Raw genomic sequence first — 17,636 nt, 5'->3', positions numbered from 1 at the left:
CCCGTTTATTTTACTTATTGTTTATTGTTGCTATTTGCTGTTACGGTTTGTTGTTTATTGTTGGAAAAACTATTTTTCTAAAAAGTAGGGATTCCCAACTTTTGTAAAATGTTAATTTTCAGGTGTAAAAGTAAAAAAAAAAAACTCCTTAATCAAATACATAAAGTTCTCCATTTTGAAGTAAAAAGATATACAACAATATGGAAATGAGCAATCAAACACCCCTAAAACTCCATACTCTCTCGTTTTGAAAGAATGACGTGCAATCTTGTAAAAAAAATGACGTGCAAGAAAAAATTGTAAGTTTCAAAATAGTTTCTATTTTATAAATAAATAAAAATAGACTTAATACATCATTTGTCCCTCTGAACTTGTCCAAAAATCTTGAGAAATTTCAAAGTCTCCTGATAGTCCCATCAACTTGCATAAAATGTTCAGTTAGCCCATTGAACTTGTGCAAAATGTAATCAATTGATTATTCGGTTGCAAAAAAAAAAGTAAGTTAAATGAGGAAAATATATTGCACGAGTCTTAAAAAAAGTAAAACGACCAAAATCGGGATATACGGTTCTAATATTAGAGAAGACAAGTTTTATAGTTGAGCAAGCAATAACTTCATTTTTAATATATTTTTGAATTATGTAATAATATTCTAAGATGTGTGGAATACATCTTTCACATTTAACTTACTTTTTTACGACCGAGTAATCAATTGATTACATTTTACACAAGTTCAAGAGCCTAAGCATTTTATGCAAGTTGAGGGGGCTATCGGGACATTTGAAAATTCAGGAGACCAGGAGGCAAATGATATATTAAGCGATAAACATAATTAGTATTTTTTTTATTATCAATTTTATGTTTATAAATGTTACTCCCTAAACTATAAAATTTATTTGTTTCACACTGAAAATCTCTTTTTCAATAGGAAATTAGTTATGGTTGTTAATTTTTTTTTTTTTTGGTAGGAAGTTATGTTGTTAATAGTTTCACACTGAAAATCTATTTTTCAATAGGAAGTTATTAGTTATGGTTGTTTTTTTTTTTTTTTTTTGATAAAAATTAGTTATGGTTGTTAATAACATTAGAGTATTAGTAATAATTATTAATTAGTTTATCATTTTAAAGAAAGGCTTATTACATCAACAACCCCTTTAATTTGTTCAAAAAAAAAAAATTGATTGGGTTCCTGAACTTACATGTTGTCTTGTTAGTCCCTTAAACTTGCTTAAAATAATATATTGACCCCTTAAACTTACTTAATGTGATTTATTTGTCCTTAAAGTGATATACATTGCAATTTGTTTAAATATTTAAAAAAAAAATTCAAAACTTAAAAAATAAAGACTTAATTCGTGATCCTAAATCTTTAAAAGAAATTTACTTTCTGTGTTGTACATCTATATGACGTTTTTATAGATTTAGAGACTTACCTATGACAATTTAAGAAAATTTAGAGGGCTAATGAGACACCATATAAATTCAAGCACCGATCAAATTTTTTAAATAGGTTCAAGAGCATTATTAAGCCTTAAAGAAAAGAAGGGGGGCAAGAAAAGAGAAAGAGTGAGTGTCCCATCTTATATTAGGCAATGGGGTCAAATTTCTTTGGTATGTATAGTAGTATGTATGAGATGGGAAAGGTTGAAAGTTTCAAACTTTAATTTTGAACCAATTGGTATGGTATGGTATGGTATGGTATGGTATGGTATGAATATAATTAATTGTTGTTGAAATTTGACCCCCAAAACACTAAATTTTAAATTTGAATTCATTCAACCATACCCACTTGGAGTAGAATGAAGACTGCTCACTTCTCTATATGCCTCAACTTGAGATAAAAGCATCTTTTAATAAGATAAGATACTAAGAAAGAAATATCCTTATTTTTGTAAATCAACCATAGTTGTACTCTCCTTTTCTGAAATTCATAGTAATTTAAGATAAAATTTCATAAAATTAGGAATTCACTAAATTAAGTGTCAGTTTGTTTCTATTTTTCGGAACTGTTTTTTGCATTTCAAGTCTAAACATATGAAAAAAACATTTGGTAAAAATTTGAAACAACTGCTTTTTAGACAAAAATCAACTAATATCTGCTGTCTATCCGTAAAAGCAAACAGTTAACAGCAACAGCAAACATGAGCAGCTGAAACAAACGGGACCTAAATAAGGTTTAAAAAGATAATACTATCTAATAATTTTCTCTTTAATGATTAATTCTCACACGATATTTACTATTTTATCATTAATTACAATATAATTAAAATGAATAAATTTGTAGAATGATGCAATCTACTCTCTATTTTTCACTTAATATTCTATCATAAACTCTCCATATTCTTGGAAAGATGCGTTACCAAAGGGAAGATTTTTAGTAAAGACAAAATTGGAAAAATGAGTGAAATTAAGTAAAAACGACTTATAATTCAGACTTTTTCTTCCTCCCTTAAACGACATAATTCAGAACGGAGGGAGTATAATATCATAAATGGTATAATTAAGAGTCTAATGTTGACAAATTGTATCAATATAAGATATTATTAATAGAACTATCTAAGCGGTCAAAAATCTATTATTTTAGTTCACTTGTATGTCATATTGTCCATTAATGTTGACCCGCAAAATAAATTTTATTTTTAAAAAACATATTGTAAAGTATAAAAAATAAAAATAAAAATATAGAAAAACTTTCCTTCGGCATTCACTAGCCTCCAGCTCAACGAGCTGGAGCCTAACAAGCGCCAGAGGACTTTATAATGACCATCTCGACGAGCTACCCTCTGGCTCTAAGAAAAAGAAGAAAAGCACAAAGATCTTTTTTCTTATTTTTTCAGTAGTATCAATGTCACTTCAACTGACCATTTGGTGCATCAAATGGATGAATTTCTTTACAAGATCAAAATTTTAGAAACTAGACATCCCGAGAAATTCGGGATATATTCATGGACCTAACTTGGATCCATATGCAGGGAGAAATAAAATTTCAAATTTAGAGTACGTGTCTTCTGTACCAACTTCACTTCAACTGACCATTCGGGTATCAAACGAATGAATTTTTTCATCAGGTCAAAAGTTTCAAAAACTAGACATTTTGAGAAATTCAGGATATATTCATGGGCCTAATTCGGATCCATATGGAGGGAGAAATAAATTTTGGAAGTTAGATAACATGCCTAGAACATAGGCGGTTTTTAGTTAAGTTAGTTGCTATCTCTACTCTAATTCTAACTAACTAACTAACTTAACTACCCATCTTCCTAGCAACTATATAAAGGAAGTTAGTAGTTAGTGGAGGAAAATTAGGGATACTTGCAACTAAACAAACCCTCTTCAACTATAAATAGAGGCCCCATCTCTCTCCCCCCCCTGCAATAATCATAACTAACACAACAAACACATCTAACACATTCAACATCAAACACAATCTTCTTTTCTCAACTCCGTGAGTCTTTTCTTTTAGCTTTTTGCCTTGGTTTTTGAGTTTCCACAGCTCGAAGTGAGCTTAGATTTCTTTTTTTAGTTCGAGAGTCTTCATTGTTCGAAGTTCTTAATTTTTGTTTTTCTTTTTCTTTTACACATTCTGCCAAGCCATCTTCATGGCCTTGTTCGAAATTCTTAATTTCCGTTTCGTTATTATAGAGTCTATTTTGGTCTGAAATTTCACTTTACTATCATTTTCAACATCTTAAATTTGATTCTAGGCTTTCGTTTTACCTCATTTCACGTCTGAAAACTCGTTATACAAGCTATATATGCACCTCAAACTCGTTTTAACATAAGCTGCCCAGATTTCATACGTTCTGCCCATCAATTTCGGTTTGTCATTTCAGACTCCTAATGTCTCATTTTTGTCCCTAATTTTTACAAAAACTCATTTCTAACATCTTGAATTTGATTTTAGACTTTCGTTTTACTCAATCCCATGTTCAAAAGCTCATTTTATAGCCCTTTTTACCAACTCGATTCTCACTGTTTTTCAACAAAACCGAAAATCTGATTTCTTTTGGTTTTTGTTACCATACTAATTTGATCTCGAGTCATTAGTCTTGCCTATATAAACGTCATTTCAATATTGTCAACCTTGTTATTAAGCTCGAAATAATCGTTGTTAATCGTTCCCAATTTCAAACTTTAATTCTCGAAACATTTAATTCGTCCACTTTCATTTATCATCAAATTGTTATTGGAATTTCACACTCAATACATTCATACCTTTGATCGTTCGTTCAAGTCGTGCTCACGCTTGTGGAATCCGATTTCAGCCTAAGACCCGCAAAAGCTAGCCATATATTGGCTTTAAGTTTGTCATTTCAGTTTTGTTCAATTCTATTATTAACATTTCAATTTTGTTCTTCGATTCTGTATTCCAATTTCCATTTTTATTTATATTTTATTTTAAATTCAACACCACTATCGTTTTAGCTATTTTGCAATAGATATGTTAGGAATAAATGCAATTACGATAAACGAAAAAACAAGCAAACACACAAGAATTGTTTACCCAGTTCGCCACTCAATATGAATGACTACGTCTGGGGGCACTACCAAGCCAGGATATTTCACTATAATGAAAGAGATATGAATTACAGAGAAAGAGGTTATATTTATACTCCTCAAGAAACCCTAAACGTCTGAAACCCTAATCGCCTAAATAATGAAAGAGATACGGATTACAGTTGGATCGCTGCAGTTGGGTCTATCTATTAGTCTCCAAAAGCCCAACAATATATAAATTTAATTGTAATTGTTCATATTTTATCAACATCCATGTGATTAACTCATTTCTACCAATAAAATTGGTTTTTTCTCAAATCATCGTGTCAATTTTGCATTTAAATTTCCTTTATTTAATTTATGGTAGCCATTAAATATTTAGTAAAGTTTTTATAACGGAACTAAGAACTCAATAGTGACATTTTTCAATCTTTGCGTCTCTCGCTAATCGTTTCGTTTAGAAATCAAGTTTTTCGTTTGTATTTTTCATCACTTTAACCGTCCAAATTATTTGAAAATTAATTTTACTGGCATGTCCACATTCAATCCACACATAACAAAACAAAGTTGAAATTGGCAACATTACAAAAATATTGCAAGCAATTAGTAACAAATTAAAAACACGTATACACATACGATATTGTAGGTGTTTTTTTATCTGCATTTTTTCTCACGTGTTGTGCACTTGTTGAATAATTAATATATAAAAATATATATTATGTCAAGCTTAAATGCATCATATTCCCAAATCTATTATTATGACATAAAAAAAAAACTAAAATTCTTACTTCTTAAATCAATTGATATATAATTAGTACAAAACATATAAACGTACTTGAATTTCTTAAAGATATTTGCCGTTTGTCCATCTTGTCAACTTCAAACATGTAGGGAGTGTTTGGTTACATATTTTTCACCTTTTATTTGTCTTTTTACTTTAAAAATCAGAGTTTTAACGGGGTGTTTGACATTCTATTGGAATATGGATAAAAATAAAGGTTGAGATAGGGATAATGATAAAAATATGATAGTCGAGAATTATTATTCAATGTTTGGTATATGAGATAGTGATAGGGATAAAATAATATATTTTACTATTTTAACCTTATTTAAACTACATAACATTAATTTGAGGGATAAGATGAACTTTTCCATCCTATTAAAATCGTAGGAGCTTATCCCACCTCCTTATACCACCCCTTTTGGGTATAGGATTTGAGAGATTCTCTTATCTCCCTAAGCTATCTCTAAAACAAACATGAGATAACTCATCTCGGGTTTTTATCCATATCCCCGTGTCTTTATCCCTTCTAACAAACATCTCGTAAGTGTTTAGTTAGATGCATCTTGTTTGTCTTTTATAACTGAAAATAGTTTTTTTTTTTATAAAAGCATGAATGACTCGTTTGTTTTACCTACTGTTTGTTGTTTTTGTTTACTGTTGGAAAGAGCTGCTTTTCCAAAGCAGGGATTCCCTGCTTTTATAAAATGCTATTTTTCAGGTGTAAAAAACAAACATGAGATCACTAATTAAACACTTACAACTCTCTTTTAAAGTGAAAAGGCAAACATGAGCATGAAAAAGAGCAATCAAATACCCCGAAATCTTTGCTTTTTGGAAAAGCAGTTTTTTTCCAACAGTAAATAGTAAACAACAACAACAAATAACAGGTAACCAAACGAGCCCTTAATATATGATTTATTACGTTAATGATAAAATTGCTAATGATGATAATAAATGAGAGTATTCTTTTTTTATCGCTATTTAATTTAAGGATAAGGTATAAAAATACTTTTAACGTTGGGGTTTAAAGCAATTTTACTGTTGTAATTATATTCCTAATTTTGGTAAGTTGTGCAAATTTTACCACTAAGGTTTAAAAATTTGAGCTTCTAAATACCACCCCCAAATTACTTATCACCGCTCTCACGTGGACTTTTTTACCATTCTCATAATTTTGATAAAAAACTGAAAATTCTTTCTCCAAAATCATAAACTCGAACAACAATAATTGAAATTATGAAAATAATTGATGTGTGATAGCCCGAATCCCGAAAATGGATGATTACGAGTCGGAAACATTAAAATTTACATTTTTTTTATCAAAGAACTCATGAAAATAATACATATTTTTCATGACGATTTTACATTTTTCGTCACAAAAAAATTGGAGAATTTTGCATTTTTCGTCACAAAAAATTGAACGATTTAGTATTTTTGGTCACTAAAAATTTTACGATTTTGCACATTTCAAAATTTGGCCTAAACGGATGCGGCATCCGCCCCAACCATGGTGGGGGAGAATGCTCCATCCGTTCCCGCCATGGGCCGGGCGGATGCCCCATCCGTTTAGGCCAAATTTTGCTAAATTTTTTTTTCTAGTTTTGAAAATTTTTTATGCAAAAATTGTCCAAATGAGGACGATGATAAGTAATTTGGGACGGTAAATAGCAAAACACAAAAAATTGGTCCAATTTTGAAATATTATTAACGGAGCATTCTACGCAATCATGGATCTCGTTATCTCCTCCCCACATGTGCATTATATGTTTTCACTCATCAGATACAGATAAAAAACATATGTATGCCCGTGAAAAAATTATCTCGTGTTCTGTACCAAATGAAAAGATACATACATATAAATTTTTTTGAACTATTTTTATTTTATTTTTTTGATATTAGTAGACGTGTCTTTAATATATCACTGATGATGGATAACATGACACACATGTGAAGTGGAAATAACGAGATTCATGCATGACTATGTACGAGTATCGTTGGTCCAATCTGTAAATGCTAAAGGTATAACGATAGTAGTAAAATTGCTCCTAGCTACCAACATCGGAAGTATTTTTTTTTTTTTACTCCTCGTGTCACTTTAATTTAATCAAACACACTCACCCACTGTTAAACAACCACTTTGTTTCTTTGTCTTTTTAAAATCTATTAGTATGTCATGAAATATCATGTCATCTAGAAAAATTCAATGAGTAACAAATACTGTCTTGAAATCCATTCAATTTATGCATATTGAATGTAACAACTTGATTAATATACGTAGATATTCAACATTTTAAATCTAGGTCTGTCTTAAACTTAGGGTCCGTTTGTTTTATCTGCTGTTTGCTGTTGCTGTTTGCTGTTTCCTGTTACGGTTTGCTGTTTGCTGTTTGAAAAGGCTGCTGTTCCAAAAAGCAGGGATTCCCTACTTTTATAAAAAGCTACTTTTCGGCTACAAAAGGCAAACAGGAGGTGTCTAACCAAACACCTTAAACTCTCCTTTTCAAAGTGAAAAGGCAAACAGGAGCTCGAAAAGCAGCTACCAAACACCCCCTTAAACTTTTTGAATGTGTATGCTAATTTTTTTTATGAGACTTTTAATATTTAATAGAATTTTATATTAAAAAAATATAAAGAGAAATTAATAAATTGTATGAATATGAATTTTGAATGGTTGGATATCAGAGAGGCTCGTCATTCTCTCTGCTCTGGTGTTTTCACATTTTTTTTTTGTATTTTGATAAATTAATCTTTCTAAATATTTTGAAATAGCTTTTTCTTACATATATGGCAACAAAACTAGCATAGCATCTAATGAAATAGTAAATTTAAGCTTAGTGAGTAATTAGGTTCAAATTTTAAAATATTTTCCCACAACTAAATTCATTTTATTTGAGCACATGATGTTGATGATTCATGCAATCATGTTCTGCCTTGGATAAATAGTTAAAGTTACACACAATTAATTGTTAATAATTATATTTATTAGTTTATTATTATTTCAAAAAGTTAAGAGAAATTAAGGTCAGAAAAGGTTGGCGAAAAAATCTAATTTATTTATAAAAATTTTGTTTTTAAGGAAAATCTAATGGTATGATGGAACGTGAATGGAATGGGGTGGGTTATTTATGTGGGCGACTATATACCGCACTAAAATTCCGGTTCACCGCCCTGTATTGACCTTTTTGCCCTTCTCATTATTTCAAACATAAGTTTTGAAATTCCAAATCCTCTCAACATCTTTTCCATTCTAAAAAAACCCGACCAAAAACGAGATGACACGAAGAGGAGGCATCGGTAAAGGATACATGGGTATTACGGTAAGTATTTCCATAAAAAAATTATCAAAATCGTGAGTAATCGGGCCGAAATTCGGGATTAAAATCCCAGAATTTCGTCTAGACGGGCGCCGGAATCCATCTCCGCCTACGGTGGAACGCATGAACTATGCGTTCCACCGTAGGTGGAGATGCATAGTGCCGAGCGATCCACCTTAGGGTGGATCGCACGACGCACGCGCTCCACCGTAAGGCGGAGCGCGCGGCGCATGCGATCCACCTTAGGGTGGATCGCTCGACGTACGCGTTCCACTTAAGGTGGAACGCGTACAACGCATGCGCTACCCTCGACGTACGCGTTCCACTTAAGGTGGAACGCGTACAACGCATGCGCTCCACCTTATGGTGGGGCGCATGCGCCACCCGTTTGGCCTAAGGGCCAAACATTTGCGGCGCACTGGTCGGCCCTAAGGCCGACTGGTGCGCCGCACCCGTTTGGCCCTTAGGGCAGGTGGTGTAAACCACCCGCCCAGGCCAAAAAGGGGCAAATTTTGAATTTTTTTAAAAAAAAATTGCACGGACCGGGCGTAGGCAAACCCGAACGTATAGAAAAAAAAAATTATGTTAAATTGAATATACCTTATAAATAAATAATATTACAGGATAAGGAGGGAGCTGACCCTAGACGCACGTCTTCACGTCCTGTTACTGTATCTGCTCGGCGGGACCGGGAGGAGCAGCAGCGGTTTATGGCGGACGCCCGGAGGGCACATGCTGCACAGGCGGAGCGTGCTGAGGGACGGGATGAGGCGGCTGGTATAGACATGGACGGGGATGCTTCTATGCATCGTCCTAGTGCTGATACTATCCCCATAGATCGTGGCGTTGTGACGAGGGGTCGAGACGGACGATTTTCTTCTACCGCAGCATCTTCTTCTGGTAAGAGAAATTAAAAAATGTGTTTATTTGTATTTGTGTTAATCGTGATTATTGAAAAATATACTAAAAAATTAATGTCTACCGTTTGCTGTAATTTCAGGTAGCAGCAAGCGATCGAGGAGTGTAGAGGATGACTGGGTTGTGAAGGACCCCGTCCCCGGGGGTCCATTTGATGGTGCTGTGATCCCGAGCTTTTTGGGACATATTGCATGTGCTATATGGGCCGGTCAGGACAGGGGCGTCCTTAGGTGTCATACCAGATCAGGGTATTGCACGAAGCTGAGATTATGGTACAGTGGTTCTTCCCGGACGATTCAGTCGTGTATCGAGTCATCTGGCTTGTTCCATTTACCTGGTATTATGCACAGTCACATAGATGCTGCACTGATCACAGCATTTGTTGAGCGGTGGCAGCCAGACACGTCATCATTTCACATGCCATTTGGCGAGATGACCATTTTGATGCATGATGTGTGGGAGATATTGCGCATCCCCGTAGATGGTGCCATGGTGACTGCTGATGCGACTGTTGATGAGCTTAAGGAGTGCGTGATGGATTTGTTTGGGGCGACTCGGGTTGAGTTAGATTCCCGTCATTATGCTTCTGGTGGTATACGAGCCGCTTCCGTCATGGAGCGATGTGGAGGTGATCGGATTCCTGAGACCCAGGCTATAGCTTGGACGTGGCTGATGCTCGGTTCCACCTTGTTCGTAGACAAGAGTGGTGACCGCATCCGACCTTCTTGTCTGTTAGAGGTGCAGGACTCGGCGGCTGGAGCCGTTGGACTTTCTTGGGGATCAGCTGCACTAGCATATCTATACCGTCATCTTGGTATTGCTACCAGAGGAGATTGCGGGCAGATGACGGGTTGTATGACATTGCTCCAGTCCTGGATTTACGAGTATTTTCCTTGCTTCAGGCCACATCGAGAGGCAGTTACAGTTGACCCGGATCTTCCTAGGGCTTCGTTGTGGCCATCTATATCGATGGAGAAGAGCGATGAGCGGTTGAGAGCATTTCGTGCCCGGCTTGATGTGTTGACAGCAGATGAGGTATACTTGCTTTATAATTATAAATATTATTCAATTAAAACAAATTTGTGTATTACTTGTATGTGTTAATGTAATTTTATACATCTGTAGGTCATGTGGATGCCGTATGGCCCTGATGCCATTACTGAGACCCCGAGGACTCTATATTCTGGATGGATACGGTATCGGGATGTGATCGAGCCGTACATGCCGGGGCGATGCCTTCGACAGCTTGGACATGTGCAGACCATTCCTAGACCGATATTGCAGCCTTCTAAGGCTGTTCGCCCGTGGACCAGTTTGAAGTATCGTGTAGAGGTGCCAGCTGTGATGGTGCAGGGTATTTGGGACTCTTTTCCCCAGTCGTCCGTCCTTATACTGTCTGTATTCACTCCAGCACATACTCCATCAGATTGTGAGGATCAGTACATGCATTGGTACACCCGTCACTCACACCCTCGTCTACTTCCGGAGATTGTTGCACCCGGACCGGCTGTTTATACTCGCTCGAACAGTGAGATTGTAAGTTATTTTTGGTTTTCTTGACTGGTCTAGTAATGTGAAATGATATTTACTGAAATGTGAAATGATATTAACCTTGTTTTTTGTTCCTTACTTTTTTACAGTGGGTTAGTCGATTATCTGGCTGGGGTGAAACTGTGCTGGATCACATGAGTCATCTGGACGAGGATGCTGCGATTGTATATAGGCAGTCGTTAGAGGAGATTATGGATGCTTGGCATTTGGCCAAGTGAGTTATGACTGTATTTTGTAGTATTTTAGTACTATTTTGACAGAATTTGGTGGATTGATATTTTAGTACTTTTTTGTGGTATGTTTTGTTATTATTGCAAATTTAAGAATACATTAGAACGACATAAACTGAAAAAAGACATTACAACGACATAAACCGAAAAAAAAGACATTAGTGACTATCTTCTTCGTACACCTGAATGTTTGGTGAAGATGTCGCTGGTACACCTGACTGTATTGCAAGGTATATCTCTTTCTCCTCTGCAATATTCGTCTCATATTCCACAGGAAAAATGTTCCATGGAGCATTTCCTCTATTTCTTGGCCAAGCTCGTCCTGGCAGGTAATCGTTCTTTGAAGCGCTGATACTCTGTAGTACTCGAACCTCTAATTTATAGCGATCCCAATTTTTCACGATCGAGTAAGGATAAGTTCGATGAACCTCATGAGAAATTTCAGACTCTGTCCATCTTAAAAAGATGATGGAGTTGAAATTTTTTTTAGGGATGATTCCCCTCTGATTATCACGCAATAGTCTGGCGAACATAGCTTTCCAGTCATCAATAGGCATAAACCACTTCAGAAATGTTTGAATATGACTAGGAATATTTCCTTCATTCAAATTGTTCAACCATTCCTCTAGAGCAAATTCAAAAGGCATGTAATACATATAACATAAGAACCACAGCATGTGTAGTGAGTATATTGGAAACTCACCAGCAGACGGAAGCTTGAAGCAAAACATAAATGGAAATTCAGGATGGAACATTGTTGGACTCACAAATGTCTCTCCATATACACGAATTGCGTAGTATTGATAATCAAGCATCTTCGTCGTGCAATCAGACTTATTCAAAGTTGAAACTATGCTTTTCTCGGGAGGAAAATTAGGGAACTCGTTGGTAAAATCAGATGAAGCCATTTATGTTTGAGAGTTTTCGTTGATCGTAATGTAAAGAGTAAATGTGGATAACTGAAGTAGCAACATTGTTTAATTTTATAGATGGAGAATATAGACGTTGGAATATAGACGTTGGAATATAGACGTTAGAATATAGACGTTGGAATATAGACGTTGGAATGTGGATAACTGAAGTAGCAAAATTCATCAATATTCACCTGAAACATTACAGAACCACACAAAATTCATCACAATTCACCTGTAACATTACAGAACCACACAAAATTCATCAATATTCACCTGGAACATTACAGAACCACACAAAATTCATCACAATTCACCTGTAACATTACAGAACCACACAAAATTCATCAATATTCACCTGTAACATTACAGAACCACACAAAATTCATCACAATTCACCTGTAACATTACAGAACCACACATAATTCATCAGAATTCACCTGTAACATTATAGAATATCAACCACTAATATCCCCTAAGTTGGGCCAATCTGGTCCACTGTGTCACCCTATCCTGATAGAAGCGCTCCCATCCTACAACGCTTTGGCCTCGGTGCACAAACCACCAGTGTACTATAGGGGCACCGGAAAGTTAGGCGATAAATTTAAACGTATGTAGTGCTGGCAGTGATTCCCTAAATGAGCTATACAAATCTCACGTGATGGTCTTGTAGCAGTCGATGCGGCATACAATGGTAAGATAGTACCACACAACGCTAATGTGTCCCCACCTGAGAAGCCAAATAACATGATAGCAGAATTGTACATGGTAGCAACCGGCCACAAGTCATCCCAAACGATCATCCAATAATCCGGCGTACAACGCACGTTAATTTTAACATCGGGTTCGGTGTACTGAGCTTGATCAGGGTGTAGTTGATCATGGATAAACATTGAAATATTACGCATTACGGATGGGTCAGCTTTAGAGACTTGGTCCACTAAGGACTTAAAATATCGCTGCTCCTCGTTCAGATCATTACGCCCGTCATTTTCATCAGTGTGACCATGATTGATTAAAAGTGTTCTCCAAAACACGTGAACACTCTCAGAACTGATCATTTGTTCCAGATCACAAGCTCGTTTCAGTTCACATGCACATGGTATCTTATGCGATGTTCTCAATACACAACCGCAATGCACGTACACTTCATGGCTCAACCCTCTCATACGCTCTAACTCTTGATTCAACAACTGCAGACAATAATGAGAGACTTTGAATACAAGTTGGCTTAATGGGCGTCCGGTGAAAGTGACTGATTGACGAAGCCGCGACTGTTCAAGCATGTACCTGATACGAAGACAAAATTATTATTAGTTAGTGAAATGATACAACCCTAAATGCAAATTCCAAAATCGCAGTAGAAGAAATTGCAAATACCTTATATTGGTTGCTTGTGATTCAATCTGCTTGTGAACCTTCTGCCATACCGTGTCAAAGGACCCAGTTGCCGTATTGAGCCATTGCTTTAGACTAGCATGTTCGCTCTCCACTCGACAAGTAGTTGTGTTACCAAAATGTAGGAACTCCTTTGTCCAAGCAACAACAAACTTCTCCTTATGCACCAACCACGTCTCCTCAACATACGAGATAACTCCTTTGAACCTGCTCATCTTTTCCTTCATCATCATAAGATTGGTCTCGTACTCCTCAATGGTTAATGATTCTAATATTGTTCTCCATTTGCCATTCTTGAATTTAGAGGCAAGGCCTTTATCTCCAATGATTCTATACACACGATCTTCCACATCCTTATTAATATGCCAAGTGCATAGCAAGTGCGCTGCTTGTGGAAAAACTTCTTGTATCGGCTTTAATAACCCAAGCTCCCTGTCACTAACAACAACGGTCGGGTTAAGATCATCCCCAAGCAAAATCTTCAGCCTTTGCAAAATCCAACGATAGCTCCCTTCGGTCTCGTCTTTAACAATAGCATACGCTATCTTGAAGTTATTATTGCATGGCGTCATCCCAACAATCTCAACAAACGGCATTTTGTACTTGTTTGTTTTGTACGTTGAATCAATGCCGATGTACCAGTGGTAAGTCCTGAACATATCAACTGACTCTGGATGTGCCATGAACACATGCGTTATCACACCTGAATCAGCCTGTGTGTAATTGACATATTTGTTCTCCACAGCAATATGGTAGAATTGACTAGCCAGGTCTCTACCTTCAAACGCGTCCCTCCTCATTTTGTCCCTGTAATTATATATGTGTTTAATTACTGAGTTGTCCTCTGGGTGTTTTTCTTTAACTGCTGCTAAAATAGCACAAGGCTTTGCTTGAGCTGAAGACATATCACGCACAATTTGTTTAGATGCGATACTGAGTCCGCTCATTTGCCGACTTCCCTCTGGATACATACGCATTGTATGGTTATGCATTCCAGTTAACCCAGCCTTAGCCTTTATCCCCCATCCCGAAAGGTCTGCATGTTGATAGGCTTTAATCTGAAATTTACATCGGCACGCTTTAGTTTTACTTTTCCTAATTGCAGGATCTTCATCATTTTTCACAACACCTCTATATCGTTCACCCCGTGAACAGCGCAACAACTTCTGTTTACCCCCATTTTTGTGCGAAGATATTACAAGCTCAAACCCATTCTGAATAGCTATCTTTTTTGCCCAATCAATAGCATCCTGACTGGAGGGGAAAACGGTATCCGTTATAAAACGCGAACTATAATCAATGTTATCGGGGTTCCAATCTTCTATCGGTACCTGAATATACGAAAAATTTACATTAAAATTACAAAAAAAATACTTCGGGCCTATTTCTCCCGTTCGAAATTAGTTCGGGGCAATTTCTGGCCACTTTTGCCTGAACGGGCAGGCTACCCGTTCCACCATAGGTGGAAACGGGCAGCGCGTACTGCCCGTTCCAAAGGTGGAACGGGTGGCGCGTACCACCCGTTCCATGGGTGGAGCGGGTGGCGATTACCACCCGTTCCTTAGGCCGATCGGGTAGTTCATCCGATCGGCCTAAGGAACGGGTGGTAATCGCCACCCGCCCAGGCAAAATTCGAATAAAAAAAATAAAAAAATGATTAATAACGTTTTTAATTCTCGTAATATTACCTCGTGTTCGAACTCATTGTCTTCGGGAATGTTTTGATCCATTTTTTTCAAATCCGGGATTTGTGCTCGGGAGAGAAAACTAGAGAGAGTTTTTAAGGTTTTAGGGGGGAAAAAAGTGGCAAGGGTAAAATGGTCAAAACAGTGCGGTGAAACGGAAATTAAGGGTGGTATTTAGCAATACCCTTATTTATTAGATGAGACAAAATTAATGGAGTACTAATTTGAATTTCTGCATCACGTCGTGGGCCTTTTAGTTATCGTTTCGATAGGATAAATACACCACTTTCGCTTTTCAATTGGATCCTTATTTGCCTAGCAAGTTGGACTCAATAGTAAACAAACGATTCTTGTAGTATTTTTTTGGATTTTATTTCTTTTATCATTATTAGAATTTCAACTATAGACTTGTTTACAGATCAGTTGGCTGGGCCATGGTCGGTTAACCAGTCCATTAACAAAAATCATTAACCAGTCCATTTAATTCGATTAACCATATTTCGGTTAGTTTATTATTTCGGTTGGTTAATTTATATTTCGGTCGGTGAACCATTAGTGATTTTTCGTTACAAGTGTCACTTTAAATCTATAATTATTCACTTTAAAATAAATATATAATTATTTAAATATTAAATAAAATTATTGAACTTCAAATTTAATTAACAAAATCGCCAAAATAAATAAATTTTAAGTTATTTTAATATTTTTAACTTAAAAATTCAATATAAATATGTATATTTGTATATTGATAATTAAATTTCTATATAGATTTATATTAGTTTTATGTGTATCGATACATAATCGGTTTATTTTCCGTTTCGGTTAATTATCGGTTTTTGAAATGAAAAACTGTAAACTAGTCCACTGGTTACGGTTAACCTATTTTTTGGTTCGGTTTCGAAAATCAGTTTTTCTATTTTCCGGTTAGTTATGTGCAGTCCGTCCAAACTCACTTTTACAGATTGGGTTTGGACAGAAGTCCGTTCAAATTCACACCTTAATAAAGGGTTCTTTTACATAAACATTATATTTTATTATAAAATAGCCTAATATAAAAACAACCCCATGAACTTTTTCAAATGTTGCAACTGCCCCCTTCAACTTTTAATTGTAACAACTTACCCCTTAAACTTGTCCAATTGTAAAACATAATAGGCTCAATCTCTTGAAATTTATTGTCAAAGCTTGAGTTGGCTACTGGCCCAGCCCGCTATTACCTATAGGCTCAAGATACATGTATCAGTGTGCTAGAGATTTTGACGGCATAATACATTAGTTGTCGACGAATTTATTCAAAAACTTGATTAACCTCTTGAATAGAAAAATGCTCTAAATATCTTAAAAATAAAATAAAATAAAAAAGTTAATTTATTTTAAAGTTTTTTAGAATCGTGAATTAGATAAGTTAAATTATTTTAAGTAAGTTGAGGCGGTTAACGAAACACTTATAAGATTACGGACCAATTAAATTTTTGGAACTAATTCAGAGGATTCTTGATGTATTAAGCCAATTTTAACTATTAATTTACACTAGGACGATTCCCTCGCGTTGCTTCGGATATTTGAAAGAGATAATTTACACTTACAACAAAATTAATAAGAAAAAAAATATAATAACATAATATAATTTAAAGAATTGTCTAAAATGGTAATCTTTGTCGTTATGCAATATTAAATGGTAATTTAATTTATGTGTATACTACAAAATTACTTACTTCTAATAATTAAATAATTTTTTAAAAAAATATTAATAATTAATTAATATGTGTCTCGTTAATATTTGGACGTCCCACCCACCGAAGCAATCTCTATTCATTTCTACTGGGTAAATTACACCCATGGCCACTGAACTTTACCATTTTAACATTGTGACCACTGAACTTCAATTCTTAACAGTATGACCACTGAATTTTATATTTTTTTCACACCGGTAGACCTGTTCAAGAACCCGCTGGCCCGCCCAGCCCGCCCAAGCCCGCCTTTTATGGATTGGGCTTGGACATGTATATTTTATGTTTAGCCCGGCCCGGCCCAGGCCCGTTCAAGCCCGCGCATATAATGGGTTGGGCTTGAGATTTGCCTAAAATTCCCAAGCCCAACCCGGCCCGGCCCGCCCTTATATTATATACTATGTTTTTATCATTATTTTGTTGAAAAAGTAATTAATATTTGATATATTAAAATTTGTTAGAGAGTATAACCCAATAAAATATAATGTATATGATACACCATGTACAATACATACATTTTCTTTTGAAATACAAAATAGAATCTTGCATACTATTAATATTTCATGAAACATTATAAGAAATATATAAAAAAATCTATATTTAATTAAATTGCTGATT

At 35.4% G+C, this 17,636-nt stretch overlaps 1 protein-coding gene across 1 annotated transcript; it reads left to right on the top strand.

Moving 5' to 3' along the window:
* Positions 1-10,110: 10,110 nt before the first annotated feature.
* Positions 10,111-11,373, top strand: LOC136230411 (protein MAINTENANCE OF MERISTEMS-like). Its single transcript, XM_066019476.1, has 3 exons — positions 10,111-10,548; positions 10,639-11,049; positions 11,154-11,373. The coding sequence occupies exons 1-3, from the start codon at positions 10,126-10,128 to the stop codon at positions 11,280-11,282; spliced, it is 963 nt and encodes a 320-aa protein (XP_065875548.1). The 5' UTR covers positions 10,111-10,125; the 3' UTR covers positions 11,283-11,373.
* Positions 11,374-17,636: the final 6,263 nt, after the last annotated feature.

Source organism: Euphorbia lathyris, chromosome 5 (assembly GCF_963576675.1).
Source record: "Euphorbia lathyris chromosome 5, ddEupLath1.1, whole genome shotgun sequence".
In the NCBI taxonomy this organism is placed as follows: Eukaryota; Viridiplantae; Streptophyta; class Magnoliopsida; order Malpighiales; family Euphorbiaceae; genus Euphorbia; species Euphorbia lathyris.
This window is presented reverse-complemented; position numbering and strand designations above follow the sequence as displayed.